Genomic DNA, 13026 nt, shown 5'->3' on the forward strand with positions numbered 1-13026 from the left:
CAACTGTCTGATCTGATTGTCCTCCCCATTCCCGACTGGAGAGAGGTGACTCCTAGACTCCTCCAGCTCAGAGGGCACTGAGGATGTCAGCGGTAGTTGGGGCCAATGATCCTGGAAAAGGTCTTGACTCCGACGGTTCCACTACAATCATCTCCATGCATTCCAGCTCCAAGGCCCCAAGGCGGGCCAGGGGAGGAATCAATGGTGATAGGGCAGGTCTACTTGGTTCCGAAACTATCTGGGTCGTCTCTGACACTAATTTGGCTAGCACCAGTGTACTCAAAAGTCTCCGAACCATACGATCCACATCATCTTCAGACAAACTCCTGGAGGCTTGAGAGGAGGGGTAGGTGATCTTCACCTTTGTAGAACTGGTGATGATATTGTCGGAGAAACCGGCTCCAGGATGGGGAACTGGCTCCGAGTTTGCAATACCAACAGTTCTGAAACAGGAGGAGCCAAGGTTGATGGTTTTTCAGGCCCAACAGATTCTGGGTTCAATGAAGATATTTTTGGTAATTTGTTAGTAGGTTCAGATTGATCTGATGAGGTAGATGAAGATCTTTTGCTCGATTTTCCAGATTTAGAAGGAGGGAAAGGGGTTTGCTTTGTAACGCTCTGACCTTCTCCTAAGGCTTCTGAAAAAGAGCTCTTCAACAATCTCCTCAGTATCAACTTAAATTTTCTTTTAAGGAGAATCCTCGAAATAGATGAGTGGCATATAGAGCAAGACTTTTGCAAGTTTAGTACTCCAAGGCAGTACACACAGTCGGTATGGCTATCAATTAAAGACATTTTTTGAGAGCACTTGGAACACTTCTTAAACCCAGAGGGTTCAGTCTATTTTGATCGTTTAGACATATTAACAGGAAAAACACAATTGAACAGCACAACTATTATTTAGAAGCAATAACACTACTGTTTACATAGTAAGCAGCTCTTTAACTCAAACGAGTTATTTTGATAAAGGAACAGAACACCAAATAACTTTTTTTTTTTGGTTATATATAAGCAGAGAAAATAGCACCCCACACAGGAGAAAAGCCCTCTAACTGAAATAGGCTGAGCTGCTCTCTAACTTAAACCAGCTGGCTTCGGGAAAAGGTCAAAACTAGTTTACTCAACAGTAATTAACTCACACAGACACAAAAAGATATTTCAAACGGAATGGTTTAGAAAAAGGAAAACGTTATAAGCTAAATATATCAGATTAACCAACAAAGAACTATTTACACACCAAACTTAGCAGCTCAAGGAACAACGAGCCTAAATAACTGTTATTTAAAACACACACACACACACACACACACACACACACACACACACACACACACAGAAGCCAGGAGAGGGATGAAAATTTAGGCCTTCAGATAAACAACGGCCTCAGCGAAAAAAACAGTAAGGTAATGGAGACAGCCTAAAAACTGTAAATAGTTGAAGAGTCAAGCAATTAAACTAAAGTAACTACCAAGAATTTTAATCAAAGGAAGGAATTACAAGCTTTAATGGTATTACAAACAGTTAAAGGTAAAACGTAGCCAGAGCCAGTTGTGAAACACCCAATCTTGTTTAGCTGCAAATGAGAGCTGAGGAATTCCCTAGAGCATTAAGGGATAGGGAGTAAGCCACGAGCTAGTTGGAGGCCTCGAGCTTTTGTAAATGGCTGAGTTGGAACCAAGGATCGGTTCCTAACCCACCAGAACAGAATGAAGGTGAGACAGGACAACATCACATCAGATATCCTCCTCATTAGAAGCAAAAGACTAATATTAGATCCTTGACATACCATATTAAAAGCATGCAACAAACTCCTAGCCGAGGTAAAAACATAATGTGTTCCTATATAAACCATGTCTTTATTATCACAATGATTATTTTTTTATTTTCCTAGTAATATCTCTGAATAAAGACCTAGATGGAGAAGGCATGTCATCCCAGGCAAGTGGTCTCTTTCCCTGGACACCCCAACAAAATCTTCACAGGATGTCTCCAGCACGTAAAAATGATGGTTCTCCCATGCCCACATCTGACACTGAATAACTGGAAAGGACATGTTAAGCACATTGGAAGAAGAAACAGTATGTCTTGGATAAGTATCCATGTTGCAGCCACGGAAGTATCCTAAGCGTCAGTAAGAAACACTAGGATGAGTTGGTCGGGAGGTAAGTTATAACTTAGTTCACATAAGCTGCACACAGTCCTTCCCCAAAGTCTCAGACCCCAAAAAATGTTACACAAGTAGAATACAAACAAATTCTATCCAAATACAGAGTAAAGATACTCCTCAGAAAGCTGTTAGAAACAGTTAAAATAAGTAGGCAGTCACAAAGCATATGCAATCTGCTTAAGTATCATACACAGTTCTCTGCCCAAAATTCAATATTCAAATCTCAAACTATGCAATTTTAGCTTAAGTATATGTGTAAAATAAATACCTACGGCTTAAACCTATACAGAATACCTAGAATCCAATCTTTACACTAGAATAACTGTAATCAAGGAATGCCTACTGATGTTCCTGAAGACAGTTTTCTTAAACTGATAACATGGAAATTTGAAAGGAAACACACACAAACACACAAAAAATAAAAGCCCTTAATTTATGTATGTCTTTATTTATTTATCCTTTGTTGACCAGGTTAGTGTTACTACGCTACTAGCCTAATTTCAGGGGAGGCTTGAGGTGGTATTTATACTATTAGAAGGCATTTGGCCTGGGCATTGGGGAATTTCCCCTACTTGGTGTTGTTGCTAGTGGGACCTGTTTTGCACAAGCACTTCCTGTTTCCATTCCAAGGACAGAGGCGACCTGGAGAAAGATGGAAATAATGGAGTGGTGAGGGAAATGGAGGAGAAAGCCAATACAGAGCCCGCAGAATGGGTGCAGAATTCTGAAGAGATGCAAAGGTACCTCTTGGATGGAGAGAAGTCAGCAAAATACAGATGTATAATTACAACCCTCTAGTAGGGAGGGTTGTGGGTTAATTTATTTAAAGAAATGGTGATGCAGAGCGAACCATAAAAACAAAAAGATGTTTCCTGGTGTGATGATAAGGAAAAAGTACAAAAGAAGAATGCAGAGACAATCCTGAAGAACAGTGGTGAGTTAGAAATGAAAACATATGCAGTGAAATTAAAAGAAGGCAAAAGGGGAGTAGCACAAAAGAAAAAGACAGAAGAAAGTGAAAAAATGTACATGGTAAGGATTCAAAGTAAAAAAAGACACAGAAAAAGGACAGGTATGAAGTGAGAGACAATCTAATAGCTCTTTTGCATGTAAAAGCACATTAGGTAAGAGCATTTATTCTTACAAAAAAACACAAGATACACCAGTAAAAAGAGGCAAAAAGAACCAACAACAAAAAAGAACCTCTTTGTGACCTTTCCCTTAATGGAGCTCAATACAACACACTGTCATCTCTAGATAAAAATCCAACATCCTTTACTGTACATCCACGCAATCCATAAAAACTGCCAAGCGTTTTCATCCCTCTGCACTTTGATACTGGGACTTCATCAGAACCGGTTCTCAATAAAGGACGTTGGATTTTCAACTAGAGACTACAGTGTGTTGTGTCGAGCTTCAATAAGGGAAAGGTCACAAAGAGGTTCTTTTTTTGTTCTTACTTATTCTTATTAACACGACATTTTGTGACATTATTTGAGACTATTTTTTCAATGGAAATTTTTCTTGGAGAATATGAAATAAAGTAAGACTGCAACCCATGGAATCTTTATGTAATAAAAGCATTTAACATGGAAACAAAAAGGAAAATTAATTTACAATTTCGAACAGAGGTGGAAAAAAGGACTTTGAAAGGACATTTCAAAACTTTACGTACAGAAGCACTGGACACTGCAAAAAGTTTATGATAAAAGGGATTTATGGACTGCTGGATAGGAGTGTAATATGTGTTAAAACAGAAAGGGAAAAAAATTATCCCTATACCAAGATAAATGTGGAGGGGAATAGGGGTGTTGTAAAACACTGGGGACAACCCAAAACATTTTTTGTGGAAAAGGACATTTGATAAGTAACTGTGAGAAAATAAAATGTTATATTTGTGGGGAAACAGGGCATGATACAAAAAATGCAAACTGAAATGTTACAAATGTAACAAAATTGGACATTTATGGATGGACTGTAAAAAGGAAAACAGAAAAAAAAGAAGAAAATGAGCAAACCAAAGACATTTTAGTAGCAGCAGAAACAGAAGAAATATTAGATAAGAAAAAAAATAATAAAGAGGATATAGAAGAAGGCACTGAAATAAAAAATGAAGACATACATTTGGGGATAGCAAAAGAAAAAACATTCTATGGGTAAAAGGGTAAACGGTATAAAGGGAAAAGTTTAAGGGAATGGATGAATGGATAAAGAATACAGACAACTAATGGTTGGGGTAAGTATAATGGCTAAGGTGTTTGACTTACAGACACAAGGTACAGTGTTTGTCTCTCACGTTTGGGAAGGAAATAGGCTAGACTCAAGATTAGCCCATTAAGGCAGCTATCCTAGTAATTAACTATGAACTTACGAAACAATTAATCTAAGGAAAAAGGGGAATGAAAATTTTAAAGTGCTTTCTCTAAATGTGAACATCATTAAGAATAAAGTAAGACGAATACAGATTTTGGAGTGGTATAATACATGTGATGTAGATGTAATTATATTAGAAGACACAATATTTTTAACAAATGAAGAAAGATTACAAACACAGAAACTATGGGAAGGAAAGATATTCTGGTAACTGGTAAATGAGAGATGTTCTGGAAAAGCCATATATTAGATGTAACTTTAGAAAAAAGAAGCTTAACCACCGTAGATTTAAAATGGAAAGAACAAGTATACAGAATTATAACATTATATGCTTACACTAACTGTAAAGAAAAAGAAAGCTTATTTTCTCAGATTTTACACTATGTAATTATCAATATGAATATTACAGTAACAGACTTTAACTATGATTTAAGAGGAAAGACCAAAAAGAAAGAATATAATACAAGAAAAATGTTAGAAGTTATAAGATGTGGTTAAGGTAAAACTGGGACAAAAATCATGACCATATAAAAGGTGTATGTATATAACTGAAAAAGATTATTTTACAGTATCAGAAGATTTAGTTATAGGACAAGGGATGGTATTTGAAACAAGAGTTTCTGATCATCTTGCGATATGGCTAGAGATAAAGGAAAACAATGAATATATATATATATATATATATATAGATGTATATATATATATATATATATATATATAAAAACAGGCAAGTGAATAAAAAGGATAAATGAGAAAGCATGGAATGGAAAAGATAGAGATTAGTAACATGGAAAGATCATATTACTATGAGAACATTTTATAACAATTGGTCTGAAAGGTGGATGATACTTAAGGAAAAATATGTGAGAAAAGTAGAGAAAGAAAAATACAAAAAAACAATGATGCACTGAAAGATTTAGAACATAATGAACGAAAGTACTTTGACAAATAAAAAGAATTATATGTAAGAAATCAAGAAAAAATACAAAATACATTTAAGCAAAGGTATTTCTTACAAGGAAAAAGAAAAAAGTATCAAGTTACTTACGCAGATTAGTACAGGAAGATGGTAGCATAATGTGAGAAACAAAAAAATGCAAAAGCAGAAATATAACACAGGAAAGGATTATGAATAGCAGAGTACAATAAGTGTTTAGAGAAAAAAGAAGGTAGTGAAAAAATGGGAAGTAAAAAGGTTAACAGAACAAGAGAATACAGAGCAGAAAGATATTTCTCTATATGAGCTAGATAAAGTATTAGGATAAGTAAATATAGAGTTGACTGCAGGTGCCCATGGAATAGGGTATGAAATGTATAAAAATTTAAGGGAATGGAACAGATAATTTTTTAACGATTTTGAATGAATGGTTAAATGAAGGTTTTATGTATAAAGAATTGTGTAGTGGAATACTTAAATTCATTTGTAAGAAGGCAGAAAAAATTAAAAAGGAGACTGATAGTATTGAATAATAATGATTATAAGATCTTTATGAAAATAATAAAAAAGAAATTTTAAATTAAAATAGAAAATATTATGGAAAATAGTACCCACAGTATAAAGGGGAAGGGTTGTGAAAAATTATTACTGATAGAGAAATTGTGGATGATACTACGAATAGAAAAGAAGAAGCAAAAATCAAGACAGGAGACCTTAATAAGGCATTTGATGAGAATGTTAAGAAATTATATATGTCAGGGTACAGTTATAAAAAAGTAAAAATATCTGTAAATGGCTGGTTAAACCAAGTGTGCATATGAAGAGTGGTGTAAGACAGAGATGCCCAATGAGTGGTATACTCTTTACATTAGTTATGAATGTGATAGTATGCGAAATAAATTAGAAAATAAAGCAGGTAGGGTATATAACACCTGAAGAGTTAAGAATTCCAGTCATGTTAACATACACAGATGACATAATAATTGCAAAAATAAAAAAATGGATACAAGAAGTAATTTGCACAAATGATTGTCTAGAGGTGATATAGATGTTATTAAATAAACAAAAAAGTAATAGTTTAGGTGATGAAGTAAAGACAGAAGGTATATACTTTACAATGAATAAAAAATCTGTGTTAGATATAAAATTTGGGAACAAAGATGCAAGTAGAATTTAATGAGAAAAACAACAGAAGAAATCAAACAGACCTGCTTTTTTGGAGAATATTTAAGCTATCATTCAGAAAAAAAGCTTATTTAATAAATTCAGTACTGATGGGAAAAATAGCATACTTAGCAAGTATGTCTGAAAAGGAATTATTGAGATACTTTTTCATTTATATGGGGTTTTAGATTAAATGCAGTAAAAAGAGGAGCTTTGTATGTAAATAACAGGAAGCTGGTTTAAGGTTATTTAAACTAGTAGTATTTGCTGCTTCATTAAATTTTCACAAAGTGTTAATGTGGATAAATGAAAAAGATATAACTATGATAAATTTTGGGGTATGCATCAAGATAAAGAATGTACAAATGAAAAAATAAAATGTTACCAAGAAAAAATATTGGGAAATCTAACAAATGAAAAAAATTAAAACTATAAACATAAGAAGCAAATGGTATAATAAGAAAGTAGAATGTCAATATTTTTTTGTGACTAGATTTAAGTAATAGAATATGTTTACATTGTCAAGAAGAAGAAAGTACTAAACATGTGTTTTTAAAACATAAAAGAATAAAAAAGCTAGGGGGAAACTATGTAAATAAGATTTTTTGAAGATATAAAAAAGTGGATAAAATAAATGGGTCCCCTATGAAATATAGAACTCTCAGAATCCCGACGCCCAAATTACCAAGACCAGAAGCCCAATACCCCACATTACCAAAAGACCAGAAGCGCGAAATTCAAAATCCCGATGTTAAGGGATATTGAGTTAGCACTTTCTGGTGTTGTGGTTCAGGTAAGTATCTGTGTGTAAGTGTGTCTTTGAGGGGCTTTAGTGTGTGTTAGTGTGTGTTTTGACTGGTGTGCGTGCATGTGTGTGTGTGTGTGTGTGTGTGTGTGTGTGTGTGTGTGTGTGTGTGTGCGTGCGTGCGTGCGTGCGTGTGTGTGAGGGACTGTAATGTGTGGGTGTGAGTTTGCCTTGTGTGTGTGTTTGTGCGATCTCGGAGTTAGAATATTAAAGTGGGGGGTGTAGGATTATTTGTTTGGGTTTGGGTGGACATTGTGTGAATGTGTATGTGTGTACTCTGTGTGTGTTGATCGTTCGCGATTTTGAATTTCGCACTTGTGGTCAGTCTGTCTTCTCATCTTTTGGGTATTTGGTCTCAGGATTACGGGCGTCAGTCTTGTGGGTTTTCGGTCTTTCAAAGTGAACTCAAAATAAACATGTATATGAGTAAATATGGACAGTATAAGAATAGAAGTAAATAATATGTTAAAAGAATACATAAAAAGTTATTTTATGTCATATGAGTTATATAAAATGAAAGAATAAATGAAATTATGTTTAATGGTAAAAGGATTTTAGCAACAATATTAAGTAAAATCAGATGGGGTTATGGAAAAAAAAAGTGGGGGTCTAATAGCATTGAAAATGTAGCATGACTTCAGGAAAATTATAAACATATGTAAATATATTTCCTTATCGGGTCTATGTTAAATGTTCGAACATCCAAAATGTCAAACATTACATGGCCGAGACCAAATGTTCGACACTTGGACGTTCGAACATAAAAAAAAAAAAAAAAAAAAAAAAAACTCTGAGACCACACTTCAGTGCAGAAAAGGGAAATTCTCCCTATCTGCACTATACGGTGCCATTGAAAGTCTATCTTCGAGCACTCAAAATTTCGAACGTTTGTTCTCGACCATGTAACGTTCGAAATTATGAGCCTTCGAAGATTTGACAGGTACCCTCCTTATCTATATATTTGTACATTTGTAAATATATAAATATGTTGTGAATAAGAGTTCTTTATATATATATATATATATAATATACACACACACCATCTTTTTTACATCCACATGAGCTACCACTAGCTAAAGCAGATGGGGTCTCAGTTTAACATCTCTTCCAATGGACAACACACTCAGGAGTGCAGCACCCTCCTTATGCTGCACTCCAGTGTCAGTAATTGATCTACCTGTTGTGGGATTGGAACCCACAGTCTTCTGCATCAAAGGCAAGTGTGCTACCTATTGTTCCACTGACACTGATGACCTACACATAAATTCAATTAAAAAGTAGTGTGAAAGTATTCCTCAAAGTGGCTTGTCTGTCTGACAAGAAACTAAAAACTGCTGCCCTTGTAAAGCTTCAGATATACATCTGCAGGAAGTGGCAAGAAAGGTAATGAAGCTTTTTGGTCACTCCGGCTGTTTATATAGCGCCCACCAAAAAAGGTCTAGCCTATAGACCGCCAGAGTGACTGTGTGGGAGAAGATTAAAGCTTTAGGAAGCTGATCAGTTGCTTTATCTCTGTAAGGATACAACCCATGGGCTACTGCAGCAATGAGAATGATGAACACTGAAGATTTCTATTACAGTTGCACATGCATTGCTCCATGCTAGTCATTTTCTGCTTGTCTCAAAAAGAAGACTCTGAGACACTGAATGGAAAACTCTGTCTCCAGACAAGAGCGTACAGAAAAAAGACAGAGCTGTGGATTGGTCTGAAGAGGTGGATGGACAGTAATAATTAACATTCAAAAAGAATATACACAAAATCTTATAATAAGCCACTATGTTAGTACAGTAAACTTTACAGTATGAGTAAGGCTTCAGGTGCAGAGGTTAGGAAAAGAATTTAGAGATAAATGTCTTGAGGGAGTATATTAAAGCAGCAAATGAGGCAGACAGTGGAAGAAGGCATACAGGAAGAGATGTTACAGGCTTAAAGAGCTACACTGGCCAGTTCTAGAGGTAACTTCTGTATGAAGCCAGCTCCAGCAACAGTGACCAAAAATAAGGAATCTACAATGCAGTTATGCCAAGAAAAGCTATAGAGAAGTTCAAAAAGTACTTCTTGGACAGCAAAGATGAAGGGAATGTTTGAAGGAGGCCTTGAAATATATCACCTCCATTAATGGAGAGAAAGCAGATGCTCTACTTCGCCGTCAGGCAAATAAAAGAACAGATCTGTATTACATGGGATGTGACAAAAAAACAAGAGCAGCTGGGGGGATGGGGTGGGGAACAAGCACAAGGAGGATATGTGGAAGCCAAAAAAGGCACCACATCCTAGAAGTTAACTGGAGAAAATCTCTGTGTGAAACAGCAATGATCACCACTGCTCTACTGTGTCACCTCAATTAGAATCAGCAGGATGAATAACAATTTTGGAAGCTCATCTTTGTGTCAACAGTTTGATCTCTTACATTTTTCTCATACAACAGGATTAGGATAATATGAAAAAATACAAAAAATACATTTTTCTAAAAGAATACTGAGTAAATAAATGCTTCAATGGCAGGTGTTATAAAAACAGCAATTGTTACAGGACTTGGTCATGTATATGGCCAGCCTATGTTTATGAGCAAGGAAAGAGAAATGGAGGACAGAGATTTTCTGCTAAGGTAAAACAGGGGGACTAGGAAGATCCTGTAGGCCTTAGCCATCAACTTCCAAAGTTTCTACAGATTCCCACTGATATTTAAATAATGAACTCATTTTCTGATTACCATTGTAATACAAATCACAGTCTGGGGAGGGGGGGGGGTTAGGCCCTATTCTAGCATTTAATGAGTACAAGGTAGAGAGAAACTAATCCTGGATATGATGCCAGTCTATCAGACAGCGTGTGTGCTTGCATCCAATGGACAATTTAAAGGATCGCCAATTCAGCTACAGTATGACACCAAGATGTGCAAAGACATTACAGCAGCTTGTGAAAATCCATACAAACTCATGGAGGACATGAAAAATTCCACAAAAAAAAGACATCCCAGCCAAGAACCAAACTGGTGAACTGAGTGGTATATAACAGCAATGCTGACCAGTGTACCATTCTGCCACCCTCCTAAAATCAGCAAAGATGAATTACCACTCCAGATGTTTACCTGTGTCAACACTGGCCTCCATAACCTTCTTTCCTGAATGCAAGTGATAAAAAGACATCACGCAAAACACAACTCTGACAGGGTATACGTTGACAAATGTACAGTGGGAATTCATGCTTAAATACAAGCACAGTTTCAATCTGAATGCTAAGAAACAAGCATCTACAGACAGATGGATGTGGATACAAAATACAAAATCTGTCTTGTGTCAATAAGTGAGGTTTACTTCTAAAATGCAATATGTTCGAGTTTCCAATAGAGTCCCTTTACAAAGCTTTCCGCAACTAGATGTTGCATACAATATGAATAAGTTACATATCATAATTAGTTACTGAAAGGCACTAAGTAATACATTATTTCATGAGATGTTTCTTAACAATATATAATATCCTTGCAAACTGTGTTCCTGCTTTCATTTCACACAGAGGACTACTACAATGGAAATGAGGTATGACAGTTTTAAATATCCCATGTTCACCACAAATAACTTAACTTAATCATTCTGTTTAAAAGACTTTTGACCAAAATGTCTAACGCATCCCAGCACAGATTTTAATTTTAATATGGTCTCTAACCCTTCACTCTGATAATCCATCATCAACATGGAATGGAACCTGGTTTACACAACATGTTCTGGAATCAAGCAGAAACTCAGATAAAAAGAACAGAATGATGAACACCTACCATGAAAGAATCTGATTGTATCCATACTGGAAGTCTCTTTCTTGTGTTTTTCTCACAGGATACACCAGCTGATTCTCATGGAAGTACAGAATCTTTTTTAATTTGCTGAGGTCAGGTCGCAGAGCAGCCAGTTCAGCCAGGTTAAGGACTGAGCTTGTAAATAAAACCCTATAAGGAAAATTAGTATATAACATTTATTAAATATGCTCACAAAAGGGTTACCCCACTCCCCACCTTCCCCTCCACCAACAAAAACACAACCTCTGCAGGGACACATCAATAGCTAAGCCTTAATATAATGTAACAGAAGTTGAAAGTTTGATCTTTTAAAAAGCAACTGCTAAGAACTCAACTAAAAAAGCAGTAAATCTCATTGGTCTTCTGAGCTCTGTTACAGAGAGACAGAGAATAAAAAGAAATCTGGATGGATGTTATTGAAAAAAAAAAATGTTATATCTGAAGGACAAATGGAACCAAGATAAGACAGGCTGGGGAATACTTTATTTGGTAGTTTCATTACATTTTAGTCTTTTTATGCAACAATACAGTGAAATGTAATATAGAAGTATCAGCAGCATGTTCATCTTAACACAAAAGCAGAGTCACTTGTGTCACAGTTTCATCTGCTGTGCAGTATTGTTCTGTACGTCTATCATTAACTTATACATAAACTGCTTTCCTACCACAGGACTGGCCATATGTGAAATGTGAATTACAAGGATGTAAAAAACTGAGATATTTCTTCACCTGGGACAACAACAATATGAAAAAGCAGTTAGAAATAGTGTATTTTTAAATACATTAAGTACTGTCAGGTCCTCTACACCAAGATGAATTCGTTCAAAAACAAAATTACAAAACCATTATAAACACTGTCTGTGTCTGTTTCTTGTTATTAGTGTAAATGTCTGAGGGTGAAGTCAAATGCTATAGTATCTTAGCAACAGTTGAAGCCCATCTGGGTTAAGTGTGAAAGAAACAAATAGCCTATTTTCGTTAAGACTGCAATACACTGTAGAATCAAAAGAAATGCTCACACTGGATAGTCCCGTACAGGTTTTGCACTTTTTTGTGAATTTATCAGTCTAGTGGCACTGCACTAAACTGGAACTCTCAGACAGACACAGCCACAAGAAATCTGTTAATAAAATCTAGTAATTTATAAAGCAATGTGGTACAGAAGATTTTTCCATTTCACAATGACATTAATTCCTAGATATTACTAGTTTACTAAAAGGAAAAGATCAAACAAGCCAAATAGTAGACTGGTGACACCTTCTTTCAAATTCTAGAACAACTTATCTCCAAGCAAACTAAATAAAATTCACGATCCTTTTACCACAGAGATGCAGCAATAAACAGAGGGAGTGCTTATACTAAAAACATACAGCCGTGTGCTTGTGTATGGCTAAATAAAATGACATCCACCTCCACTTCTGTTGTCACACATGTCTATCCACATTCAAGCTTTCAGTCTTTCTTCAGATATTTTTTTTTTCCTCTTTTCAGATGTATTATTAACTCCACAGCTGCAATCCAGTTTAAGCAGGTGTGTAACTACGATTTCTGGAATTGTACAGCCACCTGAACAATGAACCCCCCCTCCCACAAGTGTAGCTCCATTAACTGTAAAAAGCCAATTAACATAACATTAACCATAAATAAGCTAAACATGCATTGTTTCACATTCTAGCAAATATCAATGCACAAAATAAATAAAATGCTTTAAACAGTACATGCTGCAGCATACATGATATATGCCCCGCTGAATCGATGAATTTAAGGCACAATATTCTGAGGTATG

General features: G+C 35.6%; 1 protein-coding gene across 3 annotated transcripts in view; it reads right to left on the bottom strand.

Moving 5' to 3' along the window:
- Window positions 1-13026, bottom strand: part of GTDC1 (glycosyltransferase like domain containing 1) — a 3282804-nt gene that overhangs the window by 1747357 nt on the left and 1522421 nt on the right. For all 3 annotated transcript variants that reach the window (XM_044074854.1, XM_044074853.1, XM_044074855.1), the window contains one exon: window positions 11223-11390. In XM_044074854.1, coding sequence (XP_043930789.1) covers window positions 11223-11390 — 168 coding nt within the window. The remainder of the gene's footprint in view (window positions 1-11222; window positions 11391-13026) is intronic.

Source organism: Protopterus annectens, chromosome 6.part0, assembly GCF_019279795.1.
Source record: "Protopterus annectens isolate FY-2018-M chromosome 6.part0, PAN1.0, whole genome shotgun sequence".
In the NCBI taxonomy this organism is placed as follows: domain Eukaryota; kingdom Metazoa; phylum Chordata; order Ceratodontiformes; family Protopteridae; genus Protopterus; species Protopterus annectens.